At 38.1% G+C, this 27,042-nt stretch overlaps 1 protein-coding gene and 6 non-coding genes across 7 annotated transcripts; 6 read left to right on the forward strand and 1 right to left on the reverse strand.

Moving 5' to 3' along the window:
• Positions 1 to 2,489: 2,489 nt before the first annotated feature.
• mfrp (membrane frizzled-related protein) lies at positions 2,490 to 23,397 on the reverse strand. The gene is made up of 10 exons (XM_073818448.1): positions 22,480 to 23,397; positions 20,420 to 20,639; positions 19,035 to 19,165; positions 15,139 to 15,264; positions 14,973 to 15,049; positions 8,733 to 8,881; positions 4,435 to 4,565; positions 4,215 to 4,349; positions 3,995 to 4,122; positions 2,490 to 2,840 (listed from the first exon to the last, which is right to left on the reverse strand). The coding sequence occupies exons 1-10, from the start codon at positions 22,673 to 22,675 to the stop codon at positions 2,616 to 2,618; spliced, it is 1,518 nt and encodes a 505-aa protein (XP_073674549.1). The 5' UTR covers positions 22,676 to 23,397; the 3' UTR covers positions 2,490 to 2,615.
• Positions 23,398 to 23,690: 293 nt separating this feature from the next.
• trnas-aga (transfer RNA serine (anticodon AGA)) lies at positions 23,691 to 23,772 on the forward strand. The gene has a single exon. It is a non-coding gene; the product is annotated as a tRNA-Ser (tRNA).
• Positions 23,773 to 24,482: 710 nt separating this feature from the next.
• On the forward strand, positions 24,483 to 24,554 carry trnah-gug (transfer RNA histidin (anticodon GUG)). The gene has a single exon. It is a non-coding gene; the product is annotated as a tRNA-His (tRNA).
• A 326-nt stretch (positions 24,555 to 24,880) lies between these two features.
• trnak-uuu (transfer RNA lysine (anticodon UUU)) lies at positions 24,881 to 24,953 on the forward strand. The gene has a single exon. It is a non-coding gene; the product is annotated as a tRNA-Lys (tRNA).
• A 261-nt stretch (positions 24,954 to 25,214) lies between these two features.
• On the forward strand, positions 25,215 to 25,296 carry trnas-aga (transfer RNA serine (anticodon AGA)). Its single transcript has one exon. It is a non-coding gene; the product is annotated as a tRNA-Ser (tRNA).
• A 346-nt stretch (positions 25,297 to 25,642) lies between these two features.
• trnah-gug (transfer RNA histidin (anticodon GUG)) lies at positions 25,643 to 25,714 on the forward strand. Its single transcript has one exon. It is a non-coding gene; the product is annotated as a tRNA-His (tRNA).
• Positions 25,715 to 26,294: 580 nt separating this feature from the next.
• On the forward strand, positions 26,295 to 26,376 carry trnas-aga (transfer RNA serine (anticodon AGA)). Its single transcript has one exon. It is a non-coding gene; the product is annotated as a tRNA-Ser (tRNA).
• The last annotated feature ends 666 nt before the right edge of the window (positions 26,377 to 27,042 follow it).

Raw genomic sequence — 27,042 nt, forward strand, 5'->3', positions numbered from 1 at the left:
TTTGAATATGTTTTATATATTTTCCATTTGCATAAGAAAGCTTTAATAATTAAACTATAGAGTGCTAATTACTGTGAAACTGTCTCAAAGGGTTAATCGAGATATAAAGTGCAGGGCAGAGAAAATGCTGCAGACTGCTGAGAACTTCCTGTGCCTATAAGATAAGAACAGATACTTTCGAAAGTTTGACAGGATGTATGAGTTGACCGGATGTATGAGCCGACAGGATGTCTGAGGTGTGTGTGCGTTGGAAAGATACTTCTGCTTTTAGACGCCAACAGCAGAAGATACACGGAAGAGTGATGAACTCATATAAGGGACTGTTTTCTGAAAGAGAATTCAGAAGAACTCGGAAGGACAGAGTTCTTCTCCAGCGCTGTTTTTGCTCTTGATTTCTCCTATTTGCTGAGCTTGAATAAAACTTTTAAATTTTGATAGATTGACTCCTGAACCATTTTTGAACATGCAGAGGACTATTTGAAAGTCCAACAGATGTTACACATCTATACATTTATCCCATGCATGTGCTGAAGTTGAGTAGCAAATATGGTAAAGTCAACAGAGCTTTCATGAAAGCTATAGAGAAGAAATTGTTTTATTGTATTAGAATGTCTAAGCCTACGTGAAGATTTCTAAGACACTAAAAGCCTTATTCCTTAGTTTAAAGTGTGTTGTACCAGAAAACTTTGAGGGTGTTGAACCAAAAATGCACAATTTCATAAAATGTTTGATCAGAGCAACTGAGAAAAACCTGCAATGTACAGCCAAAGACTTGCGAGATGACCTGACGAAAGGAGGAAAAATACTTCATTCCAGAGTAGAAGATGAACATAAGACAAGCATGGCTTTCATGTTGGAGCATCTTGGCGAATACCACTCTTGATCAAGAAGAACTAAAAGCTTGAATATTCTAAAATTTATTTGGATAGACCTGTGGAGTTCTGGAAGAATGTTTTATGGAGTGATGTGACCAAACTAGAACTTTTTGGACGTATAGATCAGCGGATTGTCTGGTGCAAAAAAGGGAAAACTAATGAGCAGAAGAACATTATCTCCATGGTCAAACATGGAGGTGAACTGATCCAATTATGGGGTTGCTTTACTGTAGCATGAAGTGGAAAACATGACCGTATGAAGGAAACCATGAATTCTTTGAAGTATTAGGCCATTTTGCCAAGAATTGTGATGCCTTTGGTGCAAAGACCAAAGATGATGATCAATGGACTTTCCTGCAGGACAATCATCCCAAAGTAAACATCCAAATCTACTTCTGCTTGGTTCAGGGATCAGACACAGAATGATTTTGAGTGGCCTTTTCAGTCCCCAGATTTAATTCTCATTGAAAATTTTTGGTTGAATTTGAAGAAAGCAGTGGTAAAGTGAAAACCAAGATTATCCGTGATCTAAAAGCTTTTTCAGCCGAGGAATGGTCCAAGATTGCAGTAGAGAGGTGATCAACGCTTCTAAACACTTTCAAACAGCGTTTATTGGTGGTTTTAAATAATAAAAGAATCTGCACCAAATTTTACTTTCGGGGGTTGAATAATTTTGAACATGAACATTTAGAGCCAATTTGATTTTTTTCCCCATTATTTATCAATTTATGTTCTCAGAACTACTCAAATGTGTATTAAAATACTTTATCCTAATGCCTTTGTAGATTTGTTTTTAGAAAAACAAATAATCTGGAACAAAATGTCTTGCATGTCAGGGGGGTTGAATAATTTCGATTGCAACTGTTGATTGATGTTGGAAAAAAGTAATTTAAAGTAGTTTAACAAAAGGCAGCAACATAACAAAATGTGAAAAAAATGAAGGGGTATGAATAATTTCGCAAGGCACTGTATGTTGTGGTTTAATGTTTAAATTGGGTTAATAGTATAATTAATCTATTGTATATAATCAAAATTCAACCTTTCACAGCAAATAAACAGAAACAGCACTACTATTTTGTAAAAAAAAAAAAAAAAAAAAAATGGAATAGCATTACGACACAGTTTCTGAAAAGATGCATTGAGACCGCTTACCTGGTCGAAATTTCAGTGTTTTACTTTCATGTAACTTTGTTCTTGTCAGCTCTGGCAGTACAGGAAGGCCTGATAAATGATTTGCATTCTGATTTCGAAAGTCCACTTTAGTCATTCGACTAATTTTGTAACTCCATGTTAACTAGCAGTAATTAGAGTTTTAGTAGACTGTCTGCTTATTATCTACTAACACTTTATTTTAATGGATTTTCTACTGACTATAAGTAACTTTGCAAGTACATGTTAACTTATTTTACTAACCCTAACCTAAAAGTCTACTAATAATCTAATTATAGTTAGTTGACGTAGTTGTTTATGATTAGTAGAATGTCTAAGGTGGACTATCAGAATTAAGTGTAATCAAAAAACAGCAAGAAACACTAAAATAACCATGACTTTTTTAAGTAGAAGACTAAATAGTATTTTTTTAATGTATTCCAATAATCTTCGTTTTATTTACAACTTAGAACAATCAGGGTTTTTGTTTACAGTGTAGAGCCCTCTTTCATTTGAATGCCCAGCAAAGGGACTATCCTGAGTCTTGAGTCGAGTATCAGTGATTGTAGAGGTTTTGGTCTGTGGCATGTCCTATGGAAGGGAGCACTCCATGGGGTCATGTGAATCAGGCAGGAGGTGGCAGTTGAAGGGCCAGTTGAGGCTGAACAGGTTGAGGGTTTGACTGCATTGCTGCTCAGCGCTGGAGCAGACGGACTGACACGGCTGCAGGACTCCACTCTGAGCGCTGCACTGAGGAACAAACATACCACACACCAGCTGCCGGAAAGATTCAAAACAGCCAAACTCCATCAGCACCTGCAATCATATCACAACACACTTCAGACTTCAGAGTAGTTACTCATCCCTTACCAAAAAAGAGGTATACTTCAAGTTCATTTTATTAAGTATACTTAAGTAAGGTTCAAGTATATTTTAAGTATACTTTATGTGGTAAGTATACAAATATCAGTGTACTAGTAGTATACTTGTAAGTGTACTATTTCAATACTCCTTGGGACTAAATTGGCCCACTTTCTAGTATATAACAGTATACTTTTAAGTATAACAGTAGTAAACTGTGAGTACACTACTAGTTCACATCCATGTTTTCAGTTTGCACTGCAAGTATACTAAAAGTGAACTTATATGTATACTGATAGTTTACTAATTAAATACTTTTTTATGCATTTTTAGTACTCTTTGAAGTATAGTCTCAGTAAACTACTAGTTTAGTAGTTTTATACTGCAAGTATACTCGTAAGTTTTCTTTAAGTGAACTTTACATCATACTTTAAGTATACTACTAAGTCCCTATTTAGGTATTAATTTATATATAGTTTGTTATATGAATATCTGAACATACAAAACATCAAAAGAAAGAACAGGGGATCTGCTTGCAAACAAAAACATTTTATTCTAGCTCCATGCATTTTTTTAACACTTGAATGTGGGTTTCATAAGTAAAAACTAAATAAATAAACAACATTTTGAACAAAAAGCTAAAAAAGACTATTGATGATAATCAAAACGTAGATGGAGTTGATCAACAGCCCAAAGCTTGACAGTCATTATTACCTCTTCATGGGTCGACATTTTATTCCATAACGTTACACAGTTTTCCATATCTATGGTTTTGATGCTGTTTTATGTCTGACGATTGTGTTAGATTACATGTGGAAGCATCTGTTGTTTCGGTTTCTTCTACACTTGTGTTTTGGAAATTGTGTTCAGTAATAGCACTCCTAGCGTATAACAATGAAAACACAGATTCTCAGAATACTTTTTCTAAGTAAGTTAAATGTAAATGTAATTTTAACTATATTTCTGTGAAGTACATAAATAGTAGACTGAAAGTATACTTTCCTATTTTTTAGTTTAAAAGATGTATACAAATAGCACACTTGAATAAACTTCTTTTTTGTAAGGGCAGATAACTCTATGAGTTGTTGAGAAGCTGGATTCATTCTCACCCTGTACTTGTGCAGAATAGAAGCAGCTTCTCTCTGATCTGAAATTGACAGCCAGATGTTTGGAAAGGACGTGAGATTATAGCTCAGACCTCTGCACATTTCAACCTGGATGGGCTCACAAGATGAAACTAAGAAATAAAGGGAAAATAAGAAATGTGAAAGAGAATAAAAACAGTAACACTGCAGGAAAAGTCTTTTCCAAACTGAAATGTGTTCTCACTAAAAGGAGGGTAGGTAGAGTTAATGCAGTTGTGCTCGTCTGCAGCATCTGCGCAGTCGTTCCAGCCGTCACACAGCCAGTCCTGGTGCAGACACTCCCCAGAGCCACACGCAAACTCTGCTGGACCACATGTTCCTCAAAGCAGAAAGCAGTGATGCTGGGAAGATTCACAATCTCACAGAACGTCTTTAATCAATCACTGTGAAAGTACAGTACTCACTTTCTGAAAGAGACATGGCCTTAAATGATGCATAAAAGCCACTGTCTGCAACCCCTTCATCTGCCACAAACAGCACAGTCATCACAGAACCAGACGAGGTGAGATCAGGAGGAAGAGCCAATCCACAGAACCTGCCCAGAGAGACAGTGGGACGTCAAGTGTTCATTATTAAATGAGCAGAAAGCTTTCCCTTACGAAAAAAAAAGTTTAAGTGTGCTATTAGTATACTTCTTTTAAACAGAAAAATATGAAAGTATACTTTCAATTGTCACAGTCGTGTGCAGGAGGTGAAGTGTGAGTTTCATAAGAGAGGCCGGGAAAACAGGAATATAAATGAAAACACTTTAATAAGAAAAACAAACAGAAATCCAGGGTACACATGAAACACAAAGTAACTTTCATTGACGGACAAAGGGGAGTGAGCAGACACAGACTTAAATACACTGAAACAGGGGTGTGGTTACAAACGAGCAAAAGAGGGGGAAATACAAATATGGGCAAGACTGAACCAATTTAGACAAAACCAAAAGGGGGAAACAAGGACTAAACCAAATGTACTGGAAACAGAGGGGGAAAAACACTGGGAAAACAGAACAGAACAGGACAAAATGCTGACATCAATCTACTTTTTATGTGCTTCTCAGAAATGTGCTTTATATATATATATATATATATATATATTTATATATTAGGGCTGTCAAATGATTAAAATTTTTAATCAGATTAATCATGTGTTTAATCAGTGGATTAATCATAATTAATCACTATTTGCAACTACACCTGAATCCTAACCATTTTTTTTTCTGAAATGCATACCAAAAAATAAATAACAGAACACAGATACATAATTTTCACACTTTCATATTATGTCAGGGCCGGCATCGGGCCTGTTTTAGGCTACTCCTTATTTTTAATATTTTAGACATCCATCAATTATGTTGAAGAAGAAAAAAATGCCGCGCTGGTGGATGCAACACAAGACTTTCGGTTTTACTTTCGAGACAGGCTCGGATGGCGCAGCTGGAAGAGATCCGCGTTCATTTGCACGCAGTAGGCTGAAACTTGCCACAAAATGCCGGCAAAAATAAATAATGAATGTGTCGGGAAAGAGTAAGGACATATCTGAATTATTTATTAATAAAGTGTATTCAGAGTCTATGTCGCAAAGATCCTGACAGCAATCTCCTTTTTGGAAGCGCCTTGAGAGAGAAATTTATCTTTACTGATTAGCCTACATAATAAACAAGTTTTTGTTTTCGATTTGTTTTATTTCGTTAAGTAATAATTTAAAGCTCTCTATAGATATGTTTATCATGTATGTGAGGCATGCATTTCGCTTTATTTTTGTTAAGCTTGCTGTTCAAGAACGAGACGACAGAAAGCGCATCATTTTTGTTCCGTCAATTGCTTTGATATCACTGTGTCAGTCACCGCTTTTTCGAGAATGAACCCAGCATAACTATGCAGATGTAATTCCCAAAACATAAGAAAAACGAAAGTTTCATACAAATTCTGAATGAATTCTAGCCTGGAAAGTGCAAAGCGCGCTCCCTTTATTATCACTAAAAGCATCACAAATCTTAGTTCATAGAGATCTCACAAAGTTCCAGTATAATCAATAAAGCTTTCTAAACTACACAATGAATCTTTTATTTACATCGCGTCTGCACTTAGTCATGAAATCACCAATGCTGGATTGTTTGCCAGATCTTCAATTGCTTTGCTTTCGTTTGAGGGTACAGTATATAGCACCGTCTACCCCAGTCCCCAGTAGAACCGGGCCTAAGCTTGGCTATAACCACTCCAGTTGCAGAGGGGCTGTCGCCCAGGCTTGTACTTGTTAACTGTACCATCATCATTCTTTGTATATTTGAATCCGTCCATAGGCTCACCTTGCTCCATCTCGCCTCTAGCTCCCCAACCACTTTCCTGACAAATAATTCGTCACACTGCGCGTGTGTGAAATGCGTTAAAAAAATTGACGTAATTAACAACCACAAAATAATTATCGCCATCAACGCGTTATTTTTGACAGCCCTAATATATATATACTTAGAAAAAGTCTAAATATATTTGAGCTCTACTTGTGCTCTGAGAATCCGTGTTTTCATTGTTATACTCTAGGGGCACTATTACACATCTTCTGAACAGAATTTCCAAAACACAAGTGAAGAAGAAACCGAAACAACAGATGCTTCCACATGTAATCTAACACAATCGTCAGATATAAAACAGCATCAAAACCATAGATATGGAAAACTGTGTAACGTTATGGAATAAAATGTCCACCCATGAAGAGGAAATAATGACTGTCAAGCTTTGGGCTGTTGATCAACTCCATCTACGTTTTCATCATCAATTTTTTTTTTTTTTTTTAGCATTTTGTTCAAAATGTTGTTTATTTATTCATTTATACTTATGAAACTTACCCACATTTAAGTGTTTATTTAAAAAAAAGTGCATGAAGCTAGAATAAAATGTTTTTGTTTACAAGCAGATCCCCTGTTCTTTCTTTTGATGTTTTGTTCAGATATTCATATAACAAAATATATAAAAATTAATACCAAAATAGGGACATAGTAGTATACTTAGGCTCAATCCCAATTCTACCCCTTACCCCTACACTTAGCCCTACCCCTCCGTTTGGCGCGTTCACGTGAAGGGGTAGGGGTGTCTCATTTCTCTTTTGGTTGGAGGGGTAGGGGTAAGGGGAAGGGCCAGATAGCCCTCCAAACGAAGATTTTTCAGGACCTCACTTCAAACGAAGGGCTAAGAGAAATTTCCAACATGGCTGCTCACTCGAGCAAGCAGACTCGTAAATATAAGTAATTTTTGCCTTTAATAAGGATTTTCATGACAATGTTTCATTATATGTATATTACCTTCAATCTTGTGTTTGTGTTTATGGTGTTGTTTTGTAAATAAACGTTTGCAAAAAAAATCGCTAAAGTTTGCTAGCAGATAGCACTGATTGCACGATATTACAAAATATATTTTTATGTCATATACACTTGACTGCATGTTAGAAACATGAAAGACCAGTGGCACGGCAATTTGCAACGGTGGTGTAGTGGAGGGTGTACGCAGGTAACGTATACGGTGTATACACACTTCCACTTTTTAAATCCCCTCTGATGCGCATTATTCAGTGTCCTGCATTCGCCAAAATCATGGCAGTCCACCACATCCAGTCATGTGAATAAATATAAATATTCGCTCAAAACACCCAATAAAGGCAGTGATGATGCAGTCAGGACCGTGGAGCCGGCTTGCTTTGAAATGCATTTAATGATTGCGCCTAATGCACCTGCGCCCGCTCACCGCACCAGTAATTTAAATCAGTACATAATAATAAAAACGATACCTTACAAATAAAAAGAAGCTGATTTTTACGATCGGAATTTTTTAAACAAGTGAACCCCTGTAAACATTTTAGTCCAAGGATCCAGAAAACGAACGCGTTCAAATAGAAAGTTGAAAACGAAATTCACAAATGAAGCATATATACTTCTCCAGGCACCACTACACTGATCAGCAATTTGCCGCGCATGTGATAATGCATTGTTTGTTTTGCTTACGGCCACATGTGAATGAACGGTGCGTACACCGTACTTTTTGCAACATGACAACATTTTGACATCTTGGAATGAGTGATAAACATCTGCGCATGTCCTCTGACGTAACATTAGGAACTAGCGACAACCTATGATGACGTATCACAGTGTTGTAGTGGTGTCCCATTTCTTAGGGGAAATATTTTAGCCCTTCCCCTTTACACTTCGTTTCAAGGGACAAGGGGAAGGGGCGAGGGGTAGGCGAAGGGGTAGAAAATAGAATTGGGATTGGGCCTTAAAGTATGATGTAAAGTTCACTTAAAGAAAACTTACGAGTATACTTGCAGTATAAAAATACTTAACTAGTAGTTTACTGAGAGTGTTCTAAAAATGCATAAAAAAGTATTTAATTATTAAACTATCAGTATACATATAAGTTCACTTTTAGTATACTTGCAGTACAAACTGAAAACATGGATGTGAACTAGTAGTGTACTCACAGTTTACTACTGTTATACTTAAAGTATACTTTTATATACTAGAAAGTGGGCCAATTTAGTCCCAAGGAGTATTGAAATAGTACACTTGAATGTATACTACTAGTACACAGATATTTGTATACTTACTACATAAAGTATACTTAAAATATACTTGAACTTTACTTAAGTATACTTAAAAAAATAAACTTGAAGTATACTTCGTTTTGGTAAGGGTGTGTGTATGTGGTTGTGTTCAGTATGTTACCTGCCCAGCACAGTGTTGGCATCTGTGTCTGCGCCGTCATGAACCTCCACATAATCAAACTCACAGACATCCTGTGTCTCCAGACTGAAGTTCTGAAAACTTAGTCTAATTACTTGTCCGTCTTCCACAGATATTCGCCATGTACATAACTATGAGAGAGGTACAGATAAACACAATTAATACAGATGTGAGAAAAGCATGCAACCAAAACAAATCTAGTTATTTAAAAGTTGCCCTGTTGAACTAATACATTAATTAATCAGTGCAAAGCAAGTTTCCCTTACCAGAAAGAAGTATACTTCAAGTTTATTTTATTAAGTATACTTAAGTAAAGTTCAAATATATTTTTAAGTATACTTTATGTAGTAAGTATACAAATATCAGTGTACTAGTACACTGTTAAAAAAAAAACTAATTTTGCAGAAAATAACTGTAACTTTTTTACAGTAGTTTTCTGTAATTTCAAGTTACATTCAAAACTTAGTAAGATTACTAACAATATCTGTAAACTTACAACTTGACTGTTATTTTAGGTCCTTTTTCATTAAAGACAAATGACAGTATTTTTTATTTTTTATACAGAAAAAATACTGTATTATTTTTACAGTATTTCTTGTGTTATTTTAAATTATGTTAAAAACTTTGTAAAATTACAAACAATATCTGTAAATTAACAACTTAATTGTTATTTTAAGTATTACTCCATTAATGACAAATTACAGGAATTCTCATTTTTTTTGTACAAAAAATTATTGTATTTTTTACAGTATTTTTTCTGTTTTCTTAAACTACTTACATATTGATGTAAAATTACAAAAACAATCTGTAATTAAATAATGTTGCTCATTAAGGTTTATGTCCATACTAACAATTTAATGTTCTTTTTGTAATTTGAAAGTAAATCTTATTAGTTTTATATTTAAGGTGTATTTTGCATTAAAACTCTGTAATTTTAAATAAAACAGAAGTAGAATATATATAAAATAGAAAATCAGTCTTAAAATCCACATATCCTGTAACCATGCACTAAAAATCTATTGCATTAAAAATTGTTTATTTTTATAAAGAACAAATTAACCAATAAAGAGCGAGTGTATAATTTATTTGCAGAAGTCAAGTCAAAAAGCAATACCACAGTAGTCCAAATGACAATACGTTGCAGTCGCAGTCCTCTCTGGTGGAATATACAGTAGGATAATAATGTAGTTTGAGGAGCAGGGCATCATTTAAGTTGTTAAACGCTCAAAACACTAGTATCCCGAATTCACTAATCACTATCGCTCAGTTGACGCGTTTTTCCTTTTTAAAACACGCATTACCGGTGGAAACACTGCAAGTCGCAATCTATGACGGTACCGGCGACAGCCAATGAGCGTTTGATTATCGCTGCCGTTAATTATTCTGGCCAATGACTAGTAGGGAGCAGTTTCCCGGTCAAATTTGAATATGCTGCTGATCGGCTGATTCGGCTTCTTGTACAGTGACAGTCTGCTTCTCCTCAAGCAACGGCTTTCACGTGGATTATTTTACGTCTGACTGCTTAATTCATATTTTGAGCGAGTTTTGGTTGTGGAATGAAGATTGAGAACAAACAAATGCGAATATGGACTTTTTCCAGCAGCTAAAGATCATGCAAACTGCAAAAGGTAAGTATCCTTTACTATTATATAAAGTTCTAATAGACTGTAACGCTAGTTATATTAAGATACAGTTTACTGAAGAAGTGATATACTAATCGCGATTACATATCTTAGTATCCTACCAGTGTGTGTTACTGTGTTTTGTTAGTATGAGCTAATACTGTTAGCTGCGGCTAGGCGGTAACGTAACATTATATTTATGTCTTGCTGAATATATGAAGTGAAAGAAATCTGCACCTCACTTGAATAGTCAAATACAGACAGTTTACTTAAGATGTAATTGACCTAAATACAGTCGCTAATGTTTTGAGTCCAGATTAACAAACCCGCTTGGTGTCAGTTACTGGATCTGTACATTTTGTTCTTAAAGTTACAGCAATATAATTAAGCCTAACATTACCCTCAGTCGGTCTTAATTATAATCAAACACTAAAGAGAAAATCATTCAATGTACTTAACTTGCCTTTGTATTAGTCCTATTGTTTGTAACGTTAATTTGCTACTTTGATCGCATGTTGAATGAAATACAATATAATAAATAACTATACTGTAATATATTACTATTGTGAAATAATATGGTCATATCGTGCAGCCATGCTAGTTTTAAGATCAAACTCACAAAATGTGACAGAACTTCAAAATGAGTAACCTGAGAACACTGTTATGTGAACTCATCTGACAGAGAGAGGACCTGAGTGAAAGCATGATCATTGGACTCCATGGAGAAGAATACTAGATGTAAACCAGGATTTTGGATCAGCTGTGCAGATTTGGTATGGAGCTGGTGAGTACATTTTTGCAAGCCCATGTCTGTCAGTAAGTAGATAGTGTTCTATCAAACAAATAAATTTTAATTTAATTGATTGCTTGTGTGTGTGTGTTTCCCCCTTATGATCCTGAAGTTTTGGGAATGAAAATCTTCTACATGATCTTCAGAGGAAGTAAGTATTCATTTCTAACATTAAGATTCTACATCATGTCATTCTTAACATTAAGACACACTAACATTAGAAATGTTCATAGTATTTTTCTTCTGTTTTTTAATTTAATTTAATTTTTATCTTTTTTTAATTTGTTTTGTTTTGTTTTGTTTTTTTACCCCCAGCTGATTACTGACCATTTGGAGGAGGACTGCTCTTCATCTGGTGTGTCTGTCACTTCTGGTGCAGAGTCATGGACCTTTTATTGTATGTTTTGGTTTTACTTATTATCACACTACATTAATTATCAGAGCTACAGTGGTGCCCAAAAATATTAGAACACTAGTATTTTAACTAACTAACTAGTGCCTTAACTAATGGTTTAAACTTAACTATTTCTATCATTTGCTATAGTGTGTCAGTATGAAATATGTCTACATTTTCAAGTGTTCATTTTGCCATTAATTATAATAATCAGTTACACAAGGAGTATGAAAACAGACAGTGCTTCACACAGAGGTCTAATCTCATCATCTAAATCCAGAAGAACTGTGGCAACATCTCCAAGATACTTAAAGAAACCCACCAGCAAAGCAGTACTGTTAAAAAGCACTTTTAAGCACTTGTGTACAAATTCTGTAAAATGAGAATGTTGATAAAAATATCATAAATGTCAAAAATGTTATATGTTTTCTTCATCAATTAACTTCTTTTGACCATCATCTTGTGTTTAAAGCAGCTTTTGCACTAGGTGCACTTGCGGATAGTTTTTCAGGTTTGCAGGTGGCTCTCTTGAAGCATCTTGGAGATGTTGCTACAGTTCTTCTAGATTTAATCTGTCTCAGTTTGTTCTGTTTCTTCGTGTCATTCTGTGCAGAATGGATGATGATAAAATCAGATCTCTGTTTGGAGCACTGGCTGTTGTCAAACAAAAATCTTACTGGATTATTACATTTAATGGCAAAATTAATGTTTAGAAATATAAAATAAAATTACCAATTGAAACACTACAGCAAAAGATAGACATAACTGAATTAAAATCATTTTTAGCTGGTAAAAATACTAGTGTTCTAATAATTTTGGGCACCACTGTATATGATGCACATGAATTAAGATAAAATGATGTGGATGAGATAGAAATGCATTTTTAGTTCAGTTTCTCCTTGCTCTGAATAACTGGTTATGAAAAATTCAGTAATCTAAATTTTGATCTGAAACTAATAAAATTGTTAATCTTGACAATTTTGTAGATGTACTGGTTTTGTATTTATTCAGTTTTAAAGGACTAGTTCAGTTCTGACACAAATATTTCCTGCTGATAATTTACTCACCCCTGTGTCATTTAAGATGCTCATGTCTGTCTCTTTTTCTGTCGAAAAGGTTTTTGAGGAAAACATTCCAGGATTTTTCTCCATATTTCGATGGGAGCCAATAGGTTGAAGGTCCAAAATTAATTGTCAATGCAGCTTCAAAGGGCTCTACATCATCCCATCCAAGGAATAAGGGTCACTGGGAACTTGTAAAGCCCTTTGAAAGCTGTATTGAAATTTTGAAACCTTTATCCTTGACCTTAATCCCACTGAAGTCCACTATATGGAGAAAAATCCTGAAATCTTTTCCTCAAAAACTTTAATTTCTTTTCGACTTCAAGAAAGAAAGATATGAACATCTTGGATTACATGTGGAAGAGTGAATTATCAGGAAATATTTTCTAATAGTTTTAAGTTAAACATATATTTAATTAAACGTTTTGATGAAACTGTCCCATGTTCTTTTAATGTAATTGTGCTGTATTTCTTTAAAAAATTGCTGAAATGTAAAATGTTAATTTTATATGGCATTTGCACAGACTTTGTATTGCAGACTGGTTTTTGTCTTTTAAATAAAACTGTTAATTTTCCACCTTGAGCATGCTTTGACACTTTATTGAAGGTTTTTTATTGTAATGATTTGTAAAATAACAGTGTTTCTCTGTAGAACATTTAGTGCTTTCATTGTAATAAAATTTGTCAAATAAGGGTTTTACACTGTAAAAAAATGGTCAAACGACTGGCAGCTATGGCTGCCAAACAAAAACCATAAAGTTAAAGTAAAATATTGTAACCAAAAAAGGGGAAAGTCTGTAAAATAAAGGTTTTACACTGTAAAAGAGGTCCCGTAAAAAAACGGTCAAATGACTGGCAGCTACGGCTGCCAAACAAAAACCGTAAAATTAAAGTAAAATATCCTAATTGAAACAAGGAAAATTCATAAAAATAAGGGTTTTACACTGTAAAAAAAGTCCTGTAAAAAACGGTCAAATGACTGGCAGCTATGGCTGCCAAACAAAAACCGTAAAATTAAAGTAAATTATCGTAATTGAAACAAGGAAAAATCTGTAAAATGATGTTTTTTTTCTGTAAAAACTTTAATGAAAATTTCTGTAAAATTATTGTTTTTGCACTTTATTTCAATTAAGATATTTTACTGTAATATTACGGTTTTTGTTTGGCAGCCGTAGCTGCCAGTCATTTGACCGTTTTTTTTACGAGATTTTTTTTTACAGTGTAGTATACTTTCAAGTGTATTATTTCAATACTCATTGGGACTAAATTGGCCCACTTTCTAGTATATTAAACTATACTTTTAAGTATAACAGTAGAAAACTGTGAGTACACAACTAGTTTACATCTATGTTTTCAGTTTGTACTACAACTATACTAAAAGTGAACTTATAGGTATACTGATAGTTTACTAATTAAATACTTTTTTATGCATTTTAGTACACTTAGAAGTATAGTCTCAGTAAACTACTAGTTTAGTAGTTTTATACTGCAAGTATACTCATTCATTTTCTTTACGTGAACTTTACATCATACCCCTATAACAATGAAAACACAGATTCTCAGAGCACAAGTAGAGCTCAAATATATTTAGACTTTTTCTAAGTATAAGTCAAGTATACTTAAATGTCATTTTAAGTATATTTCTGAGAAGTATTTAAAGCACATTTCTGAGAAGCACATAAAAAGTAGACTGTATACTTTCCACGTTTTAGTTTAAAAGAAGTATACTAATAGCACACTTAAACTTCTTTTTCCATATTATAAATATACATCATACATATATACATCAGCTGTGGTGAGGTGAGCAGACACGTTTAAATACACAAAATATTATAAGGAGAAATAGTGTTTGCAATGTAAAGGGGCTGGACTGAAAGGGAAAAAAATGTAAACTGAAAAATTTGAACATTTAACCACCAACTGTCACGATCCTGGCGGGGTTGAGGAGTGGAAAATGATGAGGAGAACCGGAGTAGAAGAACGAATAAAGATTTATTAAATAAAACACAGTAACTAATACAAACAAAACAAAACCGGGAGTATAAGGTGAGCACATGTACACAAGCAAACAGAGGTAACAGTTAGCATTGACAGACAAATGGGGAGTGCACACACAGATTCTAAAATACACTGAAACGGGGGCGTGGTCACTAACAAGATAACAAGATAACGAGGGGGAAATACAAATATGGGCAAGACTAGACTAAATGAGACAGAACTAAAGGGGAAGACAAGGACTAAACCATTAGAACTAGAAACATGGGGGGAAAACACTTGGGAAACAGAACAGAACAGGACAAGACACAGACATAATCCTGACATTAACAGCAGCTGATAAACATGTGAATCATTAACCTGTTGATGTGGGTAATGCTTCGGATGGTTTGGACTGGACAGTGATCCGTACTCTCCGGTTATTTTTCCCCCACACTCTAAGAATCAGAAGATTGAAAGATGGAATCATGATATTGATTACAGTTCTTACTTTCGAGCAAAAAATTTATGTCATTACTGTAATTACCCTTGTGTTTCTGGCTGCAGTTGACTTCATCTGACCCGTCCTGACAGTTCGGCTGATTGTCACAAACAGAAACGGCTAATAAACAACGACCGCCGTCACACATAAACTCCTCTCTGGAACAGCTTTCTGATCACAGACAAAACAGAACATTTCAGTAGATACAAACAGAAAAATAACACACCATGTGCCATTATTATAATCTTTGATCAGAATATCCTATATACAGTAGTCAACATTTGAACTGGATCAAAACCTTTTATCAAAGTTGTACTAAAACCAAAAACAATACCCGTTTTTGCCTTTGGACAACTTTAATGAACTTTTTTGATCCATTTCAAATATTCGTTACTCTAATTTCACTGCTTGCTGTTTTTTCCCTTCCAGGAACTTCAAGCTGCGTCAAAACGCTATGGGAACGCCTTCAGCGTGAGCACGCTCTGAATCCTGAGTGTAATCAGTTCAAAGGAATCTCAAGACGTCACGGGCGTCATGACGTCACCGACCGGGAAGCTAAAAAGCATGTGCAGTGAAAACAGCTTCAGCTTTCTGTCTTTAGCAAGAGCTCTATGTGTGTGTGTCACTCTGTTTTTATGTGCCAGTTTGCACAGCTTTTATTTGAGAGAGTCACTATGTCCTTCAAAAATAAGCAGCAGCATTTTATTCTGTGTGCTCCCCCTCTGAAAAAAATGGGGATACACACAGTCTATTTCTTGTCTGTTTGGGAGCGAAGCACGGGAGTCAGTTCTCGAGGGAGCTGAATGCCCGTATTGTCATTCCCCGCGGCTCAGTCCCGCCTCTGCCGAGGCAGGGTGGCTGCTGTTGTCGTGGGGATTGCACATAGATCTATGAAACGGGTTAGAGACGATTTCAATCCATCTCTGCCTTTTCCTGGATCTAGTGCACACTCTCTCTCTGGGTTTCGAAGCCCGCGCTGCGGTCCTTCTCCCTTTGAGTGAGAGTCTGTGGCGAAGTGAGCGGTGTCAACTCTTGAGGGAGCTGACGGCTCGCATTCTCGCTGTGCACGCTTCACTTGCAAGTCCCGTTTTGCCGAGGCAGAGCGGAGGCTTTCGTTGTGGAGTCGCAAAACTCATGATTGAGAAGATTGCTCGTGTCGTCTCGATTCTCATCATAGTCGTGAGAGTAAGAGAAGGCTGGTCACTCACTGTACAGCAGCTCTACAAACTGCTGGGTCTGATGGCAGCTGCGTCCAACGTGATATCTTTTGGCCTGCTGTACATGAGACCCCTACAGTGGAGGCTCAAGACCAAGCAGTTTCCCCGAGGGGAAATCTGCTTCACATGATCTAGGTCACGCAGCGATCCCTTCGTGCCTCAGACATGTGGAGCAAGCCTTGGTTCTTGTTACAGGGCCCAGTGCTCGGAGCTCTTTGTCACCGTGTTACGCTTGCCACAGATGCGTCCCTCACTGGCTGGAGAGCGGTCATGAGTGGCTGCTCAGCCCGCGGCTGATCCGCACTTTCGCGAAGTGTGTGGATGCAGCTCTGGCTCCTCTGCGATTCCAGGGCATCCGCATGCTCAACTATGTCAGCGATTAGTTGATTTTGGCTCAATTTGAGCAGTTGGCAGTTCAACATCAAGGTGTTGTTCTGTCATGGAAGTGTTGGGGTTAAGACTAAAAACGCCAAGAGAAGTGTGTTTTCTCCATTATAGAGGACCACTTATCTGGGTGTGGTGTGAGATTCGTCCACAATGCAGGCACGAATGTCTCCTGCTCGTGTCGACTCGATCCGCACCGTGGTGAAAGAGGGCTAGTCACTCACTGTGAAGCAGTTCCAGAAACTGCTGGGTCTGATGACAGCTGCGTCCAACGTGATACCTTTTGGCCTGCTGTACATGAGACCCCTACAGTGGTGGCTCAAGACCAAGGGGTTCTCCCTGAGGGGAAACGCGGCGATGCCTTCGTGCCTTAGACATGCGAAGGGAATCTTGGTTCAGGGCCCAGTGTGGGGAGCTCTTCGTTGCCGCGGCATGCTTGCAAAAGATGCGTCCCTCACTGGTTGAGGATCGGTCATAAGTGGCCGCTCAGCCCTTGGTCTACGGAGGGGTCATCATCTCATGTGGCACTCTTTTGCCTGGAGATGCTGGCCATGTCTCAGGCTCTGAGACACGTTCTCCCAGACCTAAGAGATCACCATGTGTTGGCGCGCACCGACGACACAGCAGTGGTCTCTTACATCAACCACCAGGGAAGTCTGCGTTCGCGCCCCTTGAACAGCTGGCGCACCAGATCTCTGTGTTGTCCCAGGGGAACTCCTCCATCGCAGTTCACATCCCTGGGCATCTCAACTTGGGAACAGACATCCTGTCGAGGCAGGGGCCGAGACCCGGGTAATTGAGGCTTCACCCCTATGCGGTGAAGCAGATTTGGAGAGCACTTTGTCTCTCTGAGTCATCCAGCTCCCCTGGGGCCATGGTACAGACGTGGCTGAGGCAAGCAATTGAGTGACCCACTCCACCCTGAAGATTTACGTGGTGGCTATTGTGGCTTACCACGCCCCTCTTGGTGGCTTTCAGTGGGCATACACCCATTTTTACACATTTTCTCTGCGGTGCGCTGAGGCTGAGGCCCTTTCGGGAGCCCGGCCAATAGAAGCTTAATTGTATGTGTCCAGTGTGAGCACTGGACACATACGTCCACAGAACTACCCTGTGGAGGAAGGCTGACCAACTCTTGGTCTGTTTCGGCCCTCCTAGGAGAGTCAATCCTGCTGCTAGCCTTCCATAAGCCGGTGGATTTTGGATGCCATTGGATTCCTCTGGTCTCCCCACACCCTTGGGAGCCAAGGCTCACTCTACCAGGAGTATGTCCGCCTTCTCAGTCTTCTTCTCAGGCTTGTCCACTCTGGACATTTGTAACGCTGCGGGTTTGTCCACGCCCCTTGGCTAGATTCTATGGCCTAGATCTCCGAGCCTCTTCCAGTTCCTCGTTCTCTCGCCCTATTTCTGGGCATGGACTCACCTCAGTATGGCGGCGTTCTCGTTACCATAGTGTTTCGACGCAGCTCGAAGTTCCTGGAAGGGAACGTCTTAGGTTACGTATGTAACCCTAGTTCCCTGAAGGGAACGAGACACTGCAACGAGCCTCTCCTCACTGCACGTGCTTTTAAGCTTCCTGGTCGGTGATGTCATGACGCCTGTGACGTCTCGCGATTCTTTTGGACTGATTACACTCAGGATTCAGAGCGTGCTCACGCTGAAGGCGTTCCATAGTGTTTCGACGCAGCGTCTCGTTACCTTCAGGGAACTAGGGTTACATACGTAACCTGAGACGTTAATTTGCAATTGCTTCAATCTTTTTTTAATTCTAAGGTAAAATAATATAATTTGGCTAAACCACATGAAATATGCGCTAATTTTTTAGTACAAAAATCTAAACACTGGATGAAGTCAGTTTCAAAATTCTTGTTTAATTTTTTTGACATATTAGAGTCACGTGTTTTCACAGAGGGAATTTGGGGTATCTAATTTTTTCACTCCATAATTCAGAAAAAACTTAGAACAGACAGAAAACAATGAATTTTTTTTCTACCATTTTTTGGGGGAATAAAATGTTGTATAAAATCAAGCAAATTATATATGAACAAATCCCTCTGTAAAAACCTTCAGGATATAGACAGGATTAAAAATGTAAAGTGTGGTGTGTGTAAGTGCTACTGAAGTGGAGATTTATGGCTCAGTGTAGGAGAAAAAAACTTGTGGACTTTAAAAATATGTATTGTAATTGAAATCTATTGACACAAATGGAAAAAGTGCTATAAAAGAGACAAATAACAGTGTTTTGGGGGTGTTTTCTTTCCACTAGTCTGAAAAACACTTTATGAAAAACCAAAAAGCCCAAAATTTAACCAATTTAAGGTTTGTTCCAGTTTTACTTACTCTGTGCTGGTAATATAGAACGATATTGTGCAATGAAGCCATTGCCGCCAATACTCCCATCAGAATGGAAGGACACCAGCACAGTACTGCTGTTAGTGTTCAGTGTTGGTGGTGCGACGCTGCCACAGAATCTAGGAAGAAGTGAATCTTGATTATTAAACATTTAACTGCCAAGAACAGATAAATTATTCAGGGCGAAGCCTTTAATAACTATTTCGGTTGGCAAGGACTCTTATTATGTTTTTACATCATACTTTTAAGTATACTACTATGTCCCTATTTAGGTATTAATTTGTACATATTTTGTTATATGAATATCTGAACATACAAATCATCAAAAGAAAGAACAAGTTGTAAACAAAAACATTTTATTCTAGATTCATTCATTCTTTTTTATAAACACTTGAATGTGGGTAAGTTTCATAAATAAAAAATAAATAAACAATATTTTGAACAAAAAGACTATTGATGATAATCAAACGTAGATGGAGTTGATCAACAGCCCAAAGCTTGACAGTCATTATTACCTCTTCATGGGTGGACATTTTATTCCATAACGTTCCACAGTTTTCCATATCTATGGTTTTGATGCTGTTTTATGTCTGACGATTGTGTTAGATTACATGTGGAAGCATCTGTTGTTTCGGTTTCTTCTACACTTGTGTTTTGGAGATTCTGTACAGAAGATGTAATAGCGTAATAGCGCCCCTAGCGTATAACAATGAAAACACAGATTCTCAGAGCACAAGTAGAGCTCAAATGTATTTTAAGTATATTTCTGAGAAGTATATAAAGCACATTTCTGGGAAGTACATAAAAAGTAGACTGAAAGTATACTTTCTTATTTTAAGTTTAAAAGATGTATACCAATAGCACACTTGAATAAACTTCTTTTTTTGTAAGGGCAGTCAGCACTTAAGAATTGGTCTTAGACTTTACTGAAAGTTGCTTTTAGCTTCTTTATAAAAGTCTCCCATACTTAGAAAAGTCCTACTTTTTACTACGAATTTTTTGACATTTAAGTCAAAGTTTAAGACTATTCTTAAGTGAATTTTTGGAAAGTTTTACACATACGGGCAGCTTGTTAACAATAGAAAACGAGAAAAACAGAAACGCATGAAACAACTCAGTGAAACACAGGGAACCCAGAGATTTACAGTAACTTGGTTAACAGGACTTAGGTGTGAACAATGTGAAACTAATGTGGGAAACAAAAAGAACTATAAAAAGACGAGAAAAAACGAGAACAGGAAACCAAACTGAAACTTCAAAATAAGAGTCCAAAACAACACACCAAATGGGAAACATGACAGTGTTCGTTTAATTGAATAAAAAATTGTAAATTCTGATTTCCATTTCTGATGAAACATTCAGGGTGAGCAAACCTCGTGACAGCAGACGTCTTCTCTGTCTCTTCTCTGACTTCTAGCCAATCAAACAAGCAAGGTGAGGGTCCCTCGATAGCCAGAGAAGACACATGGATCTGCAGGAGGAGCGGAGGAGACACCCTGATCACCCACACACACTGAGAATCTGGAGGATACGGGCCTGGGTGATTGGGAGAACTGAGCGTCCCCCAGGAGTCTGTCAGCACACCACCACATGCTGGAAAACCAGATGGAAAGCTATTTATAGTGAAAAGACAATTGAAACAAAGAACAAGGTAGTACAGTTTCATTTATAATAGCATGCATTTGATTGTGGATGCTGTGTATTTTTACAATTAAGCAGAGGCCCTGAAATATATTTGGACACTTAAGTCACGCTTAAAATGAATGAATTGCAGTAGATACAAAATAACAAACCAAATGGCATCCGTTGGAGCTTTTATTTAAATTAACATGGCCAATTATTATTATTTTATACAATCGAAATAGTTAGGGGAGCGCTGGGCACAAACTAACATGGGGTTAGTTGTAACACACGTGGTTTAAATATTTCCACACATGCTAGCATAACCAAGTTTATGGTATTTACTAGTTGACATAGCAACATTATACAGAAAAAAAAATGCGCCAAAATTTTGAAGATATCGCTGAATATTTATTTTACCAAAGTCAAAGTACATTTCTGGCTGAAGTAAAATTTTCATCGACATTTATAAAATGGTGCCAAAGTTTTGCACAAATCTGTAATGGAAACGTTTAATAACAGCGGGGCACTCTAGTTGCATTTCCATTACAGATTTGCACAAAACTTTGGCGCTATTTTGTAAATGTTGATTAAAAAGTATTGCGAAATGACAGTGTTTCCATTAACCAATGTTATGTGAATTAAACATAATTTTTCCCTCTCGCGATAAGTCATGGCAATGGATTTTTGTGGGATTTTGGCTATATTTAATCAAATGTGACCATAGTGCGTCGAAACACTATGGTAACGAGAATGCCCACGCCGCCATACTGAGGAGAGTCCCTGCCCAGAAATAGGGCGAGAGAACGAGGAGCCGGAAAACGTTTCCATTGCTGTTTTATGAAATATTCCTTTTGCGAATTGCCTGAAATTCCACCTCATGTGAGCGTATTTTCAATTCTTTATTTAAATGGAAATGGTAATGGAAACGCAGCTTAAGCTATTCTATGACATTAGCCATGTAATTTACACCATTTACTTTTATGGATTTTAATGAGAAACCACAAGTAACAGGTGAATAAAGACTGACAGTCAATGTTTAATGTTTATAAATTGTTATTTCAAGTAGGCTAATGTAAAGCATTTTATGTGTATCGTGTTTTATGAGAGCTGTGTGTGGTGGGAGTGGAGTGTTTTTCTGAATGTCTAAATGTTTCATATTTCATACAGCTGTGTGTTGCGATCAGGGCTGTCCCAAGCGATATGTTCATTGTCAAACTCCAAAATTCAATTATATTTTATTCTTGCAAAAACATCATTATTTTATTTGACAAAAATACAAAGACATAATATTATAGTTTGTCGTGTATATTTTTTTATTCGACTAGATAACATTTTAAGCTGTCATATGGTAATGTTACTATCCATCCACGGGGCATATTGTAACATTTCACTTTCTTTCTTTTGAGGTAAATAATGAAAAACGTATACACTGTAATAATGAAACAAAGTGACATATTTGTACTAGACAAGTGTGAAATTAATGTGGATAAAAAATTATACTCTGAACTTCATGTGGATTTAAACAAACTGAGAAATTCCAAACGTGTTAGGGTTTATTTACTCTTACGTTAACATCCAATTACAACACAGCTCCTGCTTACAGCTCGTCTGCCATCTTAATGAAGTATGCAGTCAGCTCACACAGGAGACCTATCAGAGTGACTATTGTGTAGTGCATATAAACCCAACCCTAAATGCCACTTGGGTTGATATTTTGTAATGAATGCAAAGGCACTCAAACAAATGTACAAACACATTTTGAGCTCACCGTATATAAATTGTATATGCATTTAGGAAAGCATTGACTGACTTGTAAAGAATGTGGGCTCTTTTCCAGGCAGTGGGAGTGTGGAACTATGTGTGGGATGAGGGCCAGTCGGACTTAAAGTCAGATTCTGTGAAATGATGTCTCCAAACCGCAAGTCTACAGGGGAAATCTCTCCCTTACTAGTCTGAACGTCTGTGAAAAGAAAGAGTAGAACAGTGACAAAAGTTTCTCTCTGCATTTCCACGTTTAGAACATAACGGCTACGAGTTGAGTGTCAAAGTTAATTAAAATATTAATATGGGCCTGATTCAAACTTGCATTCTTATGAGAACAAAAGCACTGGGGGAGGTGTTAATGGCCGAAGCAGCCTATTTACATAAAGACACTTAGGAACCTGTACCAAGCTATATTTAGCTACTAAAAATTACTTCTGTTGCCTTTGTGGCATTAAATAAAGGCACAGAAATTTGAAAGCATATTTGCATGCTTTTGATGGTGTTGACTTGTGCACACTTAACAAATCTTGTATGTTAAGTGCCTTATACAAAATACAAACAAGAGCAAAAAACAGACAGCCAAAAAAAAAAAAACAGATCTGAAAAATAATTGTTTTTTCCGCAAGCTAAAGAGGACAAGACTGCTTGGTATTTAGTGGCGTTTCAAGCAGGCTCTCCAGTGGCAGAGTGGTTGTTCGCTGTGATCGTATAGTGTTTAGTACTCTGCGTTGTGGCCGCAGCAATCCGGGTCACGGCAGGTTTTTCAGAATGACGTTGAAATTGAGTTTCATGTTGCCACCTGTACGTTTTTGTGCACAGTCTGTTTCTGACAAGCTCTGAGTGTTTGAGTGAATTTCCACTTGAACCTTTTTTTGAGAGCCTAAGCTCTAAGCTTTGAACCCTGCTGACAATGAGTGTCTTCCTCTGTCATACCTTTGGTTGTCTCTTTGTTCAAGTCCCTGTTCGGGCGGGAGACGTTTGTTTTGTGTAGCAGTACCTTTTGCTGTTGAGATTATGCTGGTCTACCTTGGTGCCATGCACCAACGCCGCAAGGCAAGAGATGGAAGGACATGGTAACACAACAGTTTTTAGGGGTGTGGCCAAGTGGTTAAGGTGATGGACTACTTTTATTTTGAGGGTCCAGAGTTCAAGTCCCTGCTCAGGCGAGTGAAGTAGTACCTTTTTCTGTTGAGCTCTGGCTGGTCTACACTGGAGCAACGGCAGAAGGTATGAGATGAAAAAACATTTAGCCACTTTGTAGTCGTGGCTGAGTGGGTAAGGCGATGGACTAGAAATCCATTGGGGTCTCCCCGCGCAGGTTCGAATCCTGCTGACTACGTGGACGTTTTTATCTTGTTTTTGGTTTAAACATTCTGGAGCCCGACTTTAAAAACAGTGACTATTACAATATACTCTTTGAAAAGAGTCATGTTAGGAAAAACATTCTGTCTTTAAGCTAAAGCGTACAAGACTGTTTTGTATCCAGAGGCATCACGGGCAGCACCTCCAATGGCAGACTGGTAATGTGTGATCGCATAGTGGTTAGTAGTCTGTGTTGTTGCTGCAGAAAAGCTGGTCTGAATTCTGGATCATGGCAGGTGTTTTTAGAGTGGAACTGAAATTGAGCTCTATGTTGCCAACTTTCCTTCAAGCACAGTTTTTTGTACAATGTGTCGCTGACATGCTCTGAGTGTTTGAGTGATTTGCCACTGGGAGCTTCTTTGAGAGCCCAAACTTCCAGGCTTAAACCCTGCCAACCATGGGAGTATTCCTCCATCAGTTTTGGCTCCGTTGCTTCAGAGGGAACATGGTGCTGATACATTTTCTAATCACTAGGTGTCAGTACATTTGCTGACTGTTTCACAGAGTGAAGTAGATTTGCTCTTTGGTATAAACAACTGCACATTTGATGTACAATATACTGTTTTTTAACTAATACTGCTAAAAAGAAAAAGGGGAAAAAAGAAAAAAAGGTTTGTCTGCAAGGACAAGACTGGTTGGTATTCAGTGGGACCCCAAGCAGGCTCTCCAGTGGCAGAGTGGTAGTTCGCCGTGATCGTATAGTGGTTAGTACTCTGCGTTGTGGCCGCAGCAACCCCGGTTCGAATCCGGGTCACGGCAGGTTTTTCAGAATGACACTGAAATTGAGTTTCATGTTGCCACCTGTACGTCAGCCCTGTTATTTTGTGGACAGTCTGTTTCTGACAAGCTCTGACTGTTAGAGTGAATTGAAACTTGAACCTTTTTTTGAAAGCCTAAACTCTCAGGTTTGATCCCTGCTGACAATGAGTGTCTTCCTCTGTCATGCCTTTGGATGTCTCTTTGTACAAGAGGTTATTTTCCTTCAACTTGAATTGTCACACAAAAGAAAATCTTGCATCAGAATTTTTTTCTCCCACCAACGTTATCACTGTTGCTGCGCAATACCGCAGCGCGTTGGAGGAGAAGCCCGGATAGCTCAGTCGGTAGAGCATCAGACTTTTAATCTGAGGGTCCAGGGTTCAAGTCCCTGTTCGGGCGGGTGATGTTTGTTTTGTGCAGCAGGACCTTTTGCCGTTGAGCTCTTTCTGGTCTACCTTGGTGCCATGCAGCAACGCATGAGTTGAAAGGACATGGAATAGTCATTGAGGGTGTGGACAAGTGGTTAAGGTGACGGGCTACAAATTCATTTTGTTCTCCTTGTGCAGGTTTGAATCCTGTTAACAGCATGAGCTTGCTTTCGGTGAGCAACGCCACAAAACATGAAATGAAAGAACATGGAAATACGGCCACCTTGTATTTGTAGTCGTGGCCGAGTGGTTAAGGTGATGGACTAGAAATCCATTGGGGTCTCCCCGCGCAGGTTCGAATCCTGCCGACTACGTGAACGTTTTTATCTTGCCTTTGGTTTGGACATTCTGGAGGCCGACTTTATAAACTAGTCACTATTACAATAAACTCTATAAAAAGAGTCATGTTAGGAAAAACGTTCTGTCTGTAAGCCAAAGAGCACAAGACTGTATTGTACCCAGGGGCATCACAGGCAGCACCTCCAATGGCAGACTGGTCATGTGTGCAGCAGATTTGCTCTTTGGTATAAACACCTGCACCTTTGATGTACAATATTTTCTTTTTTAACTTGAAGGTTTTATCTGCAAGCTAAAGAGGACAAGACTGGTTGGTATTTAGCGGCATCTCAAGCAGGCTCTCCAGTGGCAGAGTGGTCGCTTGCCGTGATCGTATAGTGGTTAGTACTCTGCGTTGTGGCCGCAGCAACCCCGGTTCGAATCCGGGTCACGGCAGATTTTTCAGAATGACATTGAAATTGAGTTTCATGTTGCCACCTGTATGTCAGCCCTGTTTTTTGCACACACTCTGTTTCTGACAAGCTCTGAGTGTTAGAGTGAGTTTCCACTTGAACCTTTTTGGAGAGCCTAAGCTCTCAGGTTTGAACCCTGCTGACAATGAGTGGATTCCTCTTTCATGACTTCGGTTGTCTCTTTGTACATGAGGTTCTTTTCCTTCAACTTTAGATGCCACACAAGAGAAAATCATGCATCAGAGGGTCCTGGGTTCAAGTCCCTGTTCGGGCGGGAGATGTTTGCTTAGTGTAGCAGTACCTTTTTTCTGTTGAGTTTATGTTGGTCTACCTTGGTGCCATGCACCAACGCCGCAAGGCAAGAGATGGAAGGACATGGTAACACAACAGTTCTTAGGGGTGTGGCCAAGTGGTTAAGGTTATGGACTACTTTTATTTTGAGGGTCCAGAGTTCAAGTCCCTGCTCAGGCGAGTGAAGTAGTACCTTTTTCTGTTGAGCTTCCGGCTGGTCTACACTGGAGCAACGGCAGAAGGCATGAGATGAAAGGACATTTAGCCACTTCGTAGTCGTGGCCGAGTGGTTAAGGCGATGGACTAGAAATCCATTGGGGTCTCCCCGCGCAGGTTCGAATTCTGCCGACTACGTGGACATTTTCATCTTGTTTTTGGTTTGGACATTCTGGAGCCCGACTTTAAAAACAGTGACTATTACAATATACTCTTTGAAAAGAGTCATGTTAGGAAAAACATTCTGTCTTTAAAGCCGGGCATACACTGTACGATTTTTGACCCTTTTTGCCACGATTTTTCACTCGTGCGAGAATTTCTTGGATCGGGCCGATTTTCAGCTGACTCGTGCGTCTCACATCGTGTAGTATACACAGGGTAACGAGAAGCGATTACCCTCTCACGATCGACAATCGTATGGTCGGATGAAAATCAAACTGGTTTGAAATTCTGGTCGGCCCTCGTGAGTGTATCGCACCATTGAAGCAATGCTACGAGCGTCTACGACCTGATTACCCCAAAACTCTGGCACTGCGCCTGTGCAAACACGAAAGTGAAAGTGAAGGAAGTAGTGATGGGAAGTTCGGATCATTTTACCGACTCGGACCTTTGAGTCTCGTTCAGCAAAATGAACGAATCTTTTTTCGAGTAATTTCGTTCATTTTAACAATAAATATAATTCAAATGTTAGCCTTTAACCTCCCTAACACATCTACTGCTGACACAAACGTTAATCACACTTCAAACAAAACAAAACAAAACAAAACTATAATGCTATAAGAAACAGAAAATATTAAATCATTG

Source organism: Garra rufa, chromosome 14 (genome assembly GCF_049309525.1).
Source record: "Garra rufa chromosome 14, GarRuf1.0, whole genome shotgun sequence".
NCBI lineage: Eukaryota > Metazoa > Chordata > Actinopteri > Cypriniformes > Cyprinidae > Garra > Garra rufa.